This window comes from Macrobrachium nipponense, chromosome 12 (genome assembly GCF_015104395.2).
Source record: "Macrobrachium nipponense isolate FS-2020 chromosome 12, ASM1510439v2, whole genome shotgun sequence".
NCBI lineage: Eukaryota > Metazoa > Arthropoda > Malacostraca > Decapoda > Palaemonidae > Macrobrachium > Macrobrachium nipponense.
The window spans coordinates 66648898-66663897 of NC_087205.1; the positions used below are offsets into that span (position 1 = coordinate 66648898).

The 15000-nt window shown below is 37.5% G+C and overlaps 1 protein-coding gene across 3 annotated transcripts in view; it reads left to right on the forward strand.

The window, feature by feature from the left end:
- Positions 1 to 15000, forward strand: part of LOC135224567 (protein dimmed-like) — a 97290-nt gene that overhangs the window by 74455 nt on the left and 7835 nt on the right. For 2 of the 3 annotated variants that reach the window (XM_064263677.1, XM_064263675.1), the window contains exon 4: positions 4723 to 4985. In XM_064263677.1, coding sequence (XP_064119747.1) covers positions 4723 to 4985 — 263 coding nt within the window. The remainder of the gene's footprint in view (positions 1 to 4722; positions 4986 to 15000) is intronic. The other variant, XM_064263678.1, reaches the window with a different exon arrangement.

Genomic DNA, 15000 nt, shown 5'->3' on the forward strand with positions numbered 1-15000 from the left:
GGGCCTCATTTGCGGGTGGCTGGGGTGTGGTGGGCACTTGCCCCTCAAGAGACTGATGGCCCCCCAAAGACTTGGTTTGCACACCCCCTAAACTTTGAAATAATAATAGTAATAATAATAATAATAATAATAGTAACAGTAAAATTCACTCCAAGCTGAATCTTATATACCTTTAAAATGCTCCAAAATGCGAACAAATTTCCAAAAGCCCCTTGCTAGGTTATGCGCTGCCTAGACAGCCGAAGCTTAAGGACAAGAGCATTCATCAAAATTCTTCTGTTTTTGACACTAACGAGTAGCAGTACCTTATTAAAGCAAAGGATTTGTTCTCTCAAAAAGGGAATGAACTTAATCTGCATTTGCATAGTCTGACATAGATTAGATATTACAAGAATGCGTTCGTACTCAACCGCTGGACTGTGGAAAAACCTCCCAGAGGAAGTCGTGCAATTGGAACTTCAGAAGTTCAAGCGAAGGTGCAATTTATGACTACCCTAGCACTATTCTCCTTTCATTTTAATACATTTTTTATCTGGTTGTTAATTTACTTACTTATTTTTTTCTTTAATAATAAGTGGTGTCTCTTCTTTCCTTATTTTCCTTTACCTCATCTTACTTCTTCCTAATGAACACCATATTCTTCGGAAACTTGAATTTCAAGTCAATGGAGCCTGTGGACTTGGTCCATAAGAATAGGTTTCATTTTCTGAATAATAACAATAATTATTAAGGAATTCACAGTCTCGTGAAAACAAATTGCTAAAAAATATCCACAATTATAGTTGATGAGGAGAACCGTTCAGGTGTTCGAAAGTCTGTTCTATTTTTACATGCAAATATATTTTTAATATATAATTGTGGATATTTTTAACAATAACAATAATACTTAAGAACACGTTTGAATTCACTTTTCCTGCAGTACAACAGGAAGGTCACCCTGACTGCCTGAACTGTGTTGGCGCTGTAGCAATGGGAGAGCAATACGTATTGTCATGGGATCTACACCGATGGCATTTTTTCAATATCTTCAAGAACAGAAACGAGAGGTGCCTGGCACCGAAATTGTGGCACGGGGACTCTCTGTAAAATCTAGCAAGTGACCGTCAGTCACAAGGCATGCAAAGTAAAGTTTCAGTTTGGTAATTTGTGGTCTTTGTGCTTCATTTGTGGTGTACGTAGGGCATAATCCATCACTATGTTCTTCCAGACAAAAACAACAATGACAGGAACTAGGAATACGTTTTTGCAAATTTGTGGCCATTTTTGTAGCTGTGTATATAGCTCGAAGGAGAGATCAAGGGGAAGGTGGCTGCTTGGAAGCCACTGAAATGTCTATTGGTCGTTGCCTTGAGGTAGTTTTATCAAACTCATCCCATTGAAGGGGTGTGAAGAAGGTGAAGAACGATGTGCTTTGCAATCTCGTGATGTGGCAGGATTCATTGTAGAGTGGGCCCGAAGGCCAGTGTTGACATTTCTCTCCGGTGCCTGACTCATAAAAAAAAAAAGAAGTTCAGCCCTCTTCCATAGACGCTCAACCGAAGGGTAGTAGGTCTGCATAAGTGCCAGTAAGCGGCAACAACTCTCCAAAGCGCCTAAAACTTTGCTTACAGTTCAGTTATTCTTGTAACATGTCTTTCACTTTCAAGTATGTTGATTTCAAACCCATGGGATTGGTAAATTTCTTAGAGAATCAAAAATAGAAAACTACCCAATATAGATGATAGAACAATAAAATATAATGAAAAAATAAGATGTACAAGTTGTTATTGACTTGAGGAAAAGAGCAGTTGAAGAGAAGATACTGAATAAAGGCATTTTCTTTGAACAGATGATTCAATAGCCACTCCAGAGTAAGCAGAGAATTTTCTGCTTGCCACATTCATTGTGTCAATCACGTAAGAAAACATTTATATATTCAAGAGAATTTTGGTTTTATGAGGCAACAGCCGCTGCTTTTTCCACAATGTTTCTTGAAGAGTAAGGTTTCCAGGTGATCGCATAGTATCAGGAACTGAAAAGTAATTGATTGCAGAAAGCGGCGTTTGGAACCCGGAGCAGTGGGCTCCGTGGAGACAAGAGGCCCTGGGGCCAGTGTTTTGGAGTAGAATGGAGGAACGACTTAAAATTCTTTCCCTTCCCCAAGTTCAATATTTTGTTCACATAGTAGTTAGTGTCGTGGTATGCCTCAGATGTCGCGGGTTCGCGTCTCCCCCAGGGCAATGGAAGATCACTGGCTCTGTATCATGATCAGTTACTGCTGCAGTGTGGGGTCTGTGGTCAGAGGTTGAAACCAACACTATATATATATATATATATATATATATTAATTTTATACATGTATATATATATATATATAACTATATATATATATATATAGATATAATATATATATATATATATATATATATATCTTTATGCTAATTCTGCAGTACTACAGCTTGCAAGAGCATGAGACCTCGATAAATGACAGTGCACAGCAAGCAAGAGGTGGTTGAGGTTAGAAAATGAACGATAATTACGTCATCACGAGATAGAAAGAACATTTTCGTCACCTTTGGCGAGCATTTCTGCAAAGTAATTTCTTTAATAGCTGAAAATGTGCTCCATCAAACGTATTTCTAAAGGTTTCATTTACGTCTAAAGTAAGAACTGCTCGTCATCACTGTCCAAGAGTGGTAATTCACGCAAATAAAATAAAAAAAGAAATCGAATAAGCGACAATTTTTCTGACCCAACTCTGAAATAACATTTAACAGCACTTTTCCCCCGTAGGAGTTGGTATACTGTAGGCATTACTAAAGATTCTTTTCTTAGTCCCTTCGGCCCCTAGCTGCAACCCTGTTCATTCCTTTTACTATGCCTTCATTCAAATTATCTTTCTTTCATCTTGCTGTCCACCCTCTTCTACCCATGACTTCATAGTGCAACTGCTTTGAGGTTTTCCTCCTGTTACACCTTTCAAACCTACCTGTCCTCAATTTCCTTTCCAGTGCTGAATGACCTCATAGGTCCCAGCGCTTGGCATTTGGCCTAAACTCTGTATTCCATACCATTTCATTCCAGTCCAATAACACTTTTCTTCACTCATTCCTCGAAATGTAAAACTCTGGCGGCGTCGAGGTGCCGTAGAAGCAGAAACAAAAGAACAAACGATTCAAAGAAAATGCAGAGATCGTGAAGCGTCGGTGCAACTTTTGCTTTCCAGCAATGCGGATAACGGTGCAATGGCGGAAGTCTGAGGCACAAAATGAAAGTTGACGGTTTGCAAAGAGCGCGTGAAGAAGTTTCCCGCGAAGTTTCAGTCATTCGGGGAGGCCGTTATTCGGCTCCTCCGATCTGCTTTCTGATACTTTCTGAAAGGACGCTCTTCCCAATTTTATTCAGAGGGACGAACCCAAATTGCAACTGAAAGCATGATGACGGTCAACATCTCTGCATATGACCGGCAGAAAGCACATTCAACTCATTTAATCTTTTCGTTTCCTCAGACCTTTTCAGTCGAAACATTTTGCAATTGTCTGGTTTTTTACGGGTCAGCAGTTCCGCCGGGCCTTGGGTCTAGGTAAAGGAGTTCGGCCGTTTTATCACGAGCCGAAGTTCGCAGTTTAGACCGCTTCACTCTTCTTGCCCCGTCAACACGAAAAAAAAAATTACTGAACACCAACGATAAATATTTGACTGATTTAGTAACATTGGTATGTAAAATTTTAACACACGATTTAATGATAACCAGAATGTATAAAGAGGTTGTGCAGTGTATGTATATATATATATATATATATATATATATATATATAGATATTATTATATATATATATATATATATATGTATATATATATATATATATATATATATATGTGTGTGTGTAGTATATTTGTAAATGTGTGGGTTAATAAAAAAAACTTTCTTCTGTTAAAACAGGATACGTCTCAAGTATAAAAGGCCCATTAAAACGTTGATTTAAAGCTAAGGACTATATTTCGGTGGACTAACTTCACTACTTGATAAGGTTGGAAGTTAGTCCACTGAAATATAGTCCTTAGCTTTAGACCGGAGTGTTTTCCTGTTATACTATATATATATATATATATATATATATATATATATATATATATATATATATATATGTATGTATGTATTTAGGAAATTTTTGTCACACGTATGATTTGTATGCATTCATTACGCTACAAATGTTTACTATTCAATTCACGCTACTTCGGGAATGTCCCCGGTGGTGAATCTTTACATGAGAAATGGAATGGTACTGAAGTATCATTCCACTTACCACTTAAACCTTCCCCATGGGCGATAATTCCCCTTCGAGTATATTTCCGAAGTAACGTGAATTGAATACCAAACCACATGTATAGCTTAATTATTATTTATATATATATATATATATATATATATATATATATACATATATATATGTGTGTGTGTGTGTGTGTGTGTGTGTGTGTGTGTGTGTATGTGTGTGTGTGTGTGTGTGTTTACATCGATTAATGTTGGTATGCTTGTGTGAAAATATACATTTATATATGTCGTGATGTATGTAGTATTCATGCAATCACTGTATATATAATATAATATATATATATAATTATACACAATATATATATAGATTATATATATATAAATATATATATATACATATATATAAAGTAGATGAATGACCTCGTGAAATAAAGGCGGAGTTGATGAAGTGGCGTGTTTGTTGACAGCAGGCGAGGAGAGTACCCGGGAGAATGCGGCCGAAGGAAGCGGATCGGATTCTCAAAGTGAAAGTGGCATCAGCAGCAGCAGCAGCAACATGAGCCTAAGCGGACAGAAGAGGAAGAAGAGCAGCCTTTCGGCGCCCACGGGAACCTCGCGTCGGGGAAAGAAGAGACGGTCGGGAATCTCCGCTCGAGAGAGGAATTTGCGGCGGCTAGAAAGCAACGAGAGGGAGAGGATGCGAATGCACTCCCTCAATAAAGCCTTCCAGGTAAGCACACCTCCTTCACCCACTTCCGAAGCCTACCTCTTTCCCTCCCTCCTTTGCTTAATTAATGCTACTTCTTTGATGCGAATGTGAAGCCTTCCAGTAAGCACACATCTTCGCCCGACTTCCAAGGTCCTCAACCTCTTCACTCCTCTGCTAAATCTTTTTTTTTATTGATTATTAAAGTCGTCAAACAATGGTAAGTCTAAAGATCCTTTTTACAATCACATTAAGTCTACAGGTCCTTTATACAATCATACTAAGTCTACAAGTCTTTATACAATCATACTAAGCCTACAGATCCTTTATACAATCATACTAAATCTAAAGATCCTTTATGCTATCATAGTAAGTTTACAGGTCCTTTATGCAATCATACTAAGTCTACAGGTCCTTTATGCAATCTTAATAAGTTTAAAGCTTTTTGTATAGTATCATGCTAAGTCTAGAGATCCTTTATGCAATCATAATAAGTCTAAAGCTCTTTTATAGGATCATACTAAGTCTAAAGATCCTTTATACAATCATAGTAAGTGTAAAGATCCTTTTTTTTAATCATAATAAGTCTAAATATCCTTTATTCAATTATAGTATGTCTAAAGATCCCTTTTTCAATCATACCAAGTCTAAAGATCCTTTATACAATCATAGTAAGTCTAAAGATCCTTTTTTCAATCATTATCTAAAGCCCTTTTATAGAATCATACTACTATGAGATTCAGGGCCTCTGTAACACGGTTTTTTGGACTTTGCTCCTTGTCAAAGCATCGGATGTAGCTGAAAGTTGACATATGTATATTTTACAACCACACACAAATTTTTTCAGCATTATCAATAACCTAAACCCAATAGTTTTGATTTTTATAGAGTAAAAATGATCTAGCCGACGCCATGGCCAATGATTACGAGCCAAGAGTCGAAAAACATTCATTACGTAAGCAAGGTAAACAAACACCTTTTGACTAAATGTTGCCCCGCCCATCCACCAGACAGAAATGCCATCGGCTCTGAAACCCAAAGACTTTATGAATGGCGGAACGATACATAGATGTGGGTGGGGTATCAGTGCTAGCGTAGTAATACTACTGTAGCAGTAGTGCCGCAACAGTATAGCAGTAATATACATGAATTAAACGTTTAGACCAATTGCTGGGATCCTTGAGGATCATTTAGCACTTCTTACAACTACTCGAGAAATTAGTTTTTATAGCCAGAAGTTAAATTTTCTAATCCAACAATGCCCATGGTAGCCTTCAGTGTTATCCTGAATTATAACGAGGCGAAAGTGGGTGGAGCCTCATGAAGTCACCATTCTGACGATAATTATTGGTGAAGGTTTAAAGCCAATATACGGTACCGGCTATTTTTTTTTCAGTAAATAGGTAGATAGCCAATAAATAAAAATTGCTTGACATTGGATATAGCAGTTATCAAATCAAGCTTGTCTACTATGTTTTTGGTAATTACCAACTATTCCCTACATCTTGTCAATCTGATTGTGACCTATAAAGTAGACTGTAATTTCTTTGGAAACTTATTTTGGGAGTTAGACTAATAATCAAAGTGTTTTTGTATTTATTAACATATTTTGTTGGTTTGTTCATTATGACAATTATCAGTGGGGAGGTTCCAGAGTTCATAAAGGTGTACTGCTTTGCTTGTATTTAAATTTGTATGTCATTGTTGCCAGAGGTTTAGCCTTCGTTACGTATAGCCAATCATCCATCGAGAAAGAGGGAAGAAATGATGTCATAAATTACGTAACGAGTGCGTTCGAAACCTTTTCTCTGAGTAAGTTGGCCCGTCTTCAAAAAAGGTCACTTTTACATTATAAGTACCAAATTTATTCAACCTACGTAGTGCAGAATACACTCAAAATTTATGTGTTGATATAATATGTAATCTGAATAAGCGTTATATTTATGAAATGCATAGATAAAAAGTTATTGCGAAAAAACCGTGTTACAGAGGCCCTGAATCTCATAGTAAGTCTAAAGATCCTTTATATAATCATAGTAAGTCAAAAGATCCTTTTTTCAATCATAATAAGTCTAAGTATCCTTTATTCAATCATAATAAGTCTAAAGCTCTTTTATACAATCATACTAAGTCTAAAGATCCTTTATACAATTATGCTAAGTCTAAAGATCCTTTATATAATCATACTAAGTCTACATATCCATTATATGAACATGCTAAGCCTAAAGATCCTTATGCAAATATATTAAGTCTACAGATCCTTCATATAATCATATTAAGTCAAAAGATCTGTTTATGCAACCATACTAAGTCTACAGATCCTGTATGCAATCATATTAAGAGCATGGCTGAAACAGTAGTTATCTCCAAGCGACCCCATAATTTATCTGTGAGCGTGCCTATTCATGAAACGCTGGGAAAGTCATGGTAGTTCCCGCAAAGGCCGGTAGTTTTCGGGTTTCCCCCCGATAAGAAGGCTTGTGAAATAGAAACACTGCAGATGGTAGATCTTTTTATACGAAGGTCGCGGTAATGTCACAACAGTGGTCAAAATTTAAGGCTATGCACAGGTAAGTAGACGTACAAACAGATAAGTATGCAATTTCCCTTCACGCACATCTGTACATGATCCCATCAACTGTGCAGGAGTTGCGATGACAAAAGCGTAAAAGCCAGACGCAGAGACAGACACACAAGCAGGCCAAACAAGCAGACAGACGTCAAAACATACGGGAATATTTACTCACCAGACTTTATCGGTTGGGGGCAAATAATAAATCATCAGATGCTGGGATGCAGGTTTAGATAACATAGTTACACACACACAGAAACTTTTTGAAAATAAACCTCGAGCCCTCCTTTAAACAGTTCTGCTGTTTCGTGTCGCTTTATTTTCAATACATCAGCATCGTTACGCCTGCTGTTTTGACGTATTTAGAACTGGGGAAAAAGGCGCTCATTCATTGAATCCACAAAATCACTGGTTGTCAAGATCGTCTTTACTCCAGATTCAGCCAACACGGTCCCTTCCTCTCGGGAACCCCATAAGCCTAAACCCAGTATGGTTGGAGTAATTGTATTCGTAATTTGATTGAAATGTTATTAATGACAGAATTTCGTGTAATTGTAATTGAAAATGAAATTATGGTACGTATTTGTAATTTAAATAATTACGGCAGGATATAATTTGTAATTAAATTGTAATTATAAAACTGAGGTAAGGATCGGGCTCCATTAGGTGTGATGGGTTGTTTTCTCCATCCTACAGTAAGGTAACCAGAACTCAAGGTCATAGTCCAAGTGTTTCCTAACTATACTCTGTTTTTTTTCATCTGTCCATCTGCCTATGGTGTTTGTGTATGGCAACACTGCGTCCCGGTAAATAGTTACGCTGTGTGTAAGTGTTAGGTTAAATAAAAGGGTATCTGGGTGTACATTTGCAACTGAAAAGTGTTTTAATAATTTACTGTATGTGAATTACACCGTTAATATTCGAAATAGGATATTATTATAATCGTTGAATGTAACTATCTAAAGCCCGGGACGCAGTGTTACCATACAAAAACACCACAGGCGGATGGACAGATGAAAAAAAAACAGAGTATAGTGCTAATAAATACTTTTTAATATGACCTCTGCTCTTCTTCTATCACTTACACTTCTAGAAATAAATTATGTAACGCTATAAGCTCGATTTGCTCGCCTCCTCAGTACACTGTTTCCTGTGCCAAAGATTAGCGTTTACTCTTGCACCGAAATCAGTTATAATTGTAACTGTAATTGTAATTTAAATTGCTGTAAAGTAATTGTATTTGTAATGTAATTGCCATTTTCAAATGTAATTGTAATTGTAATTTTTTGAAAGTAATTGTAATTCATTTCTTCAAGTGTAATTACTCCAACCCTGAAACCCAGTGAGGGGGTAGTGCCGTCAGTGCACCTCAAGTGGAGCACTATAGGCATTACTTATGGTTCTTTACAGTGTGCCTTTGGCCCCTAAGTGCAACCCCTTTCGTTCCTTTTACTGTACCTCCTTTCATATTCTTTTACTTCCATCTTACTTTCCACCCTCCTCTAACGATTGATTCATAGCTCAACAACTAGATTTTCCTCGTGTTACACCATTCAAACCTTTTACTGTCAATTTCCGTTTCAGCGCTGAATGATCTCATAGGTCACAGAGCTTGGTCTTTGGCCTATATTCTATATTCAATTTGTAAGTGTCGAGATAGTTACGTAACAATGTATGTGTGACAGACAAACTGACGACCAGACGGACGGTCATCCTCCTTCCAAATACAACTACGTTCGAGGGTGTGCCTGTGTACTTAGTTAGCCAGAAATCCCTCCAGTTGGTGCGATGACATCGTCAAGATGACAGATGTACTCACGGACATAAAGATGGACAGACGGACAAACGCCAGACGAAGGAGAAGATTAAAACCCCTCCTTAACTACCTCCATGGGCGACTCAACGAATAATAGATTCCAAAAAACTTTTGTTGTATAAAAGTACTATAAAACTTTACAAACACACACATACACATTTACAAACATGCATCGCCTGCGATGACTGATGATGTATATCTTTCTAAATCTCGACAATTAGATTGGAAAACCAATTAGGTGCCATGAAAGCATCTACCGCACTAGATCCAAGTCTTGTACCACAACTCTGTGATGATAACAGATGAATATTGACCTTTAAAACTTAAAAAATAAAACACACAAATTGAAGAACAAATGTATTCAAAAGCAGGTGCAGTTTCTGAACGGAATGTTCCTTCTTCAGAGTGGAGACTTTGTCTCCATACTGATGATGTATAGCATGACGCTCCTAAACTGTAGGTGCTTCTAAATATATTTGTTCTCCATTTTGTGGGTTTTTCTCAAGTATTTTTTTCATGCGATTTTGACATTCGTGGATTTTATCATTATTATTATTATTCAGAACCCACCCTCCCTCTCCCCTACCAAAACCCACTCCACCCAGGGAGGACAAACAGGTTTGCATGAGGAGGGTGGATTACTCCCCTACTTACCCGTTTTCCTACCTACCCCGCCCCCACAAATCAATTTGCAGGTGGTGGGTGGCTGTGTTATGTTTCCTCGACAATCACCCAGGAGAGGACATACAAAATCCACCCTGATTTTATTAGATTATATAGAAGATGGTGGTGAAGGTGTCACTCGAGACTTTCTCAGGGGATGTGCCCTGTGTCAGGATGGGGGACAGGTCCCAAAGGAACCGGTGAGAGGAAGATTTCCTCTTCGTTATAAGCTGCGATGGTGATAAAGGTGGCTCTAAGAATTATAAGGGCATAACGTTATATTGTATGCAAGGACATGTTTTATGGCTTTATATATATATATATATAATATATATATATATATATATTTATATATATATATATATAAGTTTATTACCTTTTATATACATATACACACATAAATACATGTAATACACTTACACACAGACACACACACACACACACACACACACATAATATATATATATATATATATATATAATATAGTTTATGCCTATATACTATACATATGCATATACACACATGTATACATGTATATATATACTGCACATACACACACACATATATATACATATATATACTTGTGTTTGTGTATGTGAATACCCTGAGGGATAAAATGCCTCCAAGTGACCGAAGAGCCTCTCTTAAGGTCAACAGCAAACAGGTAATCGCTGAGGACTGGTACTGCTTTGGTAGTAAATGGTACTACAGACTGGTGAGTGCTGCGCATGCAAAAATTCATGGATTTAGAGAAGCATCGTACCGTAAAGCAGAGGAGTGCTTGATAATGAACTGGATTCCTTATATGAAAAGAGAGCCCTGTCTCACTAAGCCAGTGCTTGTCATGTTTTTAGTTGTCTGTAAAAGAAAACTACTGAGATGTCTATTTGTCTGTTCGTCCGCACTGTTTCTGTCCTCCCTCAGATCTTAAAAACTACTGAGGTAAGAGGTTTGCAAATTGGCATATTGATCATCCACCCTCCAATCATCAATCATACCCAATTGCAGCCCTCTAGCCTCAGTTGTTTATTTTATTTAAGGTTAAGGTTAACCATGATCGTGCGTCTGGCAACCCCACAGGACAGGCCACCGGGCCATAGCTGAAAGTTCCTTTGACTACGGCTCGTACAGTCTTGATAATACGCTGTACAGAAAACTCGATTGCGCCGAAGAAACTCCGGTGCATTTTTTACTTGATTTTGTTTTCGAAATATGCGAAGTAAGGTCCAGAAGCCATAATTGCGGATGACATCATTAGTCATTCAAATCCGGTTCCCAATTTCCATTACCCAGTTTCGGAGAGGTCATCCACAAGGAGAAGCTCAGCTATCGGATTCTCAGTGGCGATTCAAACCTGTCTTCCGAACCTGGCAGGAGAAAACCGGTAAGCTTTCCAGGTGTGACCTCGACCATTTCCAGTCAGTTTCTATTTGGTTATTTATTCAGGAACCTGTGACTCTGGGGCCTAACGCGGTGGATTTAGGTTTCAGTTCATGATTTGCTATCCGCCAATAGACTACTTCAGCAACAGACATCGATTTTCTAAATGTTCGAGCAGTTTGTACGGCTTCCAGTACCACAAGTACACGCAGTATTTTAATATTTTGTCTGGACTGACTTTGAGGGAACACTTAAAGCGACTTGTATTGGTGGACCGACTCCGGAAGTGTTGCGAACCTTGAGGCCTGTGAGGCAGAGCGAGAATGAACAGCTATACAACTCTTTTCAGCAGACTCAGGTTTTCCTTGTTTCGTTTTCTGTGCCTTGTGAAAGTCTGGCCAAGAACCGGAGGTGGTTAGGTCTTATATAATTCGCCCAGCAACCAAATTTGACGCGAGAGATCTTGTTTTGCATCTTGAAAACCCAATGGAACAGATTTTCGGATCTACTTGCAGCGTCTTAATCGCAATCACGTCGAAAAGGATGTTGATATTCCATTTCCTTTTATTACAAAGCCAGAGTTTCTTCTCGGGGCGACTGTGAAGGCAACGGCGCTAAGATCTTTTCAGTTATATTTGGCTACTGAACTATGTTGCAAAATTTTATAAAAAATCGACAGCATCTTCAAATATTATCTGGAATTCCGAAAAAGAGGATACAATTGCAGAAAAATTTAAAGGAGTAATAATAATAATAATAATAATAATAATAATAATAATAATAATAATAATAATAATAATAATAACAGTCCAGAAATATTTAGAATTATATGAAATACAACTCAGTGTTTATTCTTTAAAACGGGGTTTGAACTATGAAAGGACAAGCCCTTGACAGGCTGAAGCGCCTCAGTGGCGTGGTTGGTTTGGTGTTTGCTTCTCACCTCGGTGGTCGCGGGTTCGATTCTCGGCCATTCCATTGAGGAGTGAGAGATGTGAATTTCTGATGATAGAAGTTCACTCTCGACCTGGTTCGGAAGTCACGTAAAGCCGTTGGTCCCGTTGCTGAATAACCACTGGTTCCATGCAACGGAAAAGCACCATACAAACAAACAAACCTTGACAGGCTGTAACGTACTGGGAAAATGTACTTGAAGAATGAACCGGTACCGGTGCAAAAGACCGGATTTTAAAAATTATGAACTGACATTCCTCTGAAGAAATCCCAGTACCATAGAATTAATTATGAAATTGCTCATTTCACCATTTTAGTCATCTGTAAAAGTAGATTACTGAGATGGCTATTTATCTATCCTTTCGAACGTTGTCTGTCCGCCCTCAGTTCTTAAAAACCACTGAGGCTACAGGGCTCCAATCATCAAATGTACCAAATTAAAGTCCTCTATAGCCTCAGTAGTTTTATTTCATTTAATATTAAAATTAGCCATGATCGTGTGTCTGGCACCGCTACGAGTAAAAAAAAAAAAAAACACAGGCCACCACCGGATCATGGCTGAAAGTTTCATGGGGTGCTGCTGAGAGATTCATTGGCCGTGGCTGAGAGTTTCGTACATCATTATACGCCGCACAGAAAACTCGGGGTGCACTGTAGGCTTACTAAAAGTTCTTTGCAGCGTCCCTTCGGCCCCTAGCTACAACCCCTTGTTCCATGTTACTGTCAAGCCTCTCCTAACAATCATTCCCTATTGCAACTGCTTTGAGGTTTTCCTTCTGTCACACCTTGAAGCCTAACTACTTTCCAGGGCTAAACCTGAGAATATTTTAGTAGGTGGATACTGGATATTTTTTGACTTAGTCATCACATATGAAATATCATACATATATGCTGTACACTTATTTCTTCAGCTTTATATGTAATTTATCAATAATTGTTCAGTTATTAAGAAAATGTTATTTGATAAAACACTTTTTATGTCATATTGTAGTGAATATATTTTTTTCAGGTACAGTAATAAATAGTTTTATAAATTCTGTCATTTTCAAAAAGTAGTGTTTTAGTTATATTCAATTCGCCTACATACCTTCTGGGCGAAATTAATGTAGTGGGTAGGCAATTAATTTTGTAGGTGGGTAGTCGCCCACCCAGTTAGCAAGTTACGTTTAGGCCTGATGACCTCAAAGGTCCCAATACTTAGCCTTTGGTCTAAATTCTACATTCCATTCAATTCCTTAAAGCAAAAGTATTTGAAAATAACTCTAGAACATACCGTTTGCTCTCACGTTTTGAAATGAATTCCACGAAATATTTCCTGAAGCGGCGAAATTATTGCTATAAATTATTTTCATCTTAAAAAAAATTCAAAGCTGCGCTATGATAGAACGAAGGACAAAATTATTACGTTTCCGAACTTCACTGCAAAAGGAACATTTTGAGAGAGAACGAAGTCTTACAACTTTGTAGAAAAGAAAGTGGTTTATATTTTGTTCGCCAGAAGGTAGAGAGTCTAGATTAATAACCGCCTATAAAACCTGACTCAACATCAGCCTCCTGTCTCACGTTTTAATGGTTTTTACTAGAAATTTTGGTGAAATTGGAAATATAACTTACCTACCGTTTAATGAATCATCGTAATGGAGTGGGAAGTGAGTAACACAACCTTCAGGTCTTCACAATTTTTGCGGTGCCGCTTTTTATTCTTTCCGGAAAAGAAAATGTTGCAACAGGGATCGATTCGCAAGACGTTTGTTCAAATCAAGTTTGCAGTGGCAATGTTGCATGCAGCATAAATCATAGCCAAGCCAGTTCATGGTTCATTGACATTCCGGAATTTTTTATTTATTTGTTTTATTTTTTATCATTTACGAGTGACCTTACCTCTTCATTCAAAGACGCGTTCGTCTCATAGAGCAGACGGGAAAAGGAGGCATTTATGTCACTGGCCTTGAAAAGTGTTGCATCGAACTGTTCCTGGCTGAGAAAGAAAGAGACACTTGTTTTTAAATCACCGGAAAATGTAATCTATCTTTTATTTGATTGTTTGTGATATCTATACAACCTTACTTTTCCGAGATTTCATATTACACTTGTAATTTCGAAGATCCAAAAATATAGATCCACACATAAACACACACCACACACATACAATATATATATATATATATATAGATATATATATATATATATATTATATATATATATATGACTGGTAAAAATGCTCCGTTACAACAGAATTCCATCTAATTAAAGGAGCCTATAAAAACACCAAATATAAAGAGAAAAATACTATATTTCAGAGACTGCTGTCTCCCTCTTCAGGTAGATGAATGAGAAAAGTTTACAGAAAAGGTGGTATTTATACCAAGAGATCCATCCACAGGTAAGCCAGTTTAGGTCACCCCACTGATAATCTTCCTTTAATCTTCTTAAGCATTGGTTGAATGAAAATCTTGTCGATCACATCTGAATCCCATGCTCCTTCTTAGATGTTCATTACCTGCCTCTCTTTTATTAAGGCGGATTCCATCATTTGACTCTTGTACTGGTAGTTGCTGCTATAAATTATACGTGACAAATTCCAGTTTATTCTATGGTTATGTTCATTTATATGGTTGAAAATAGCTGAGTTCTGTTTTCCATACCTAACTGAC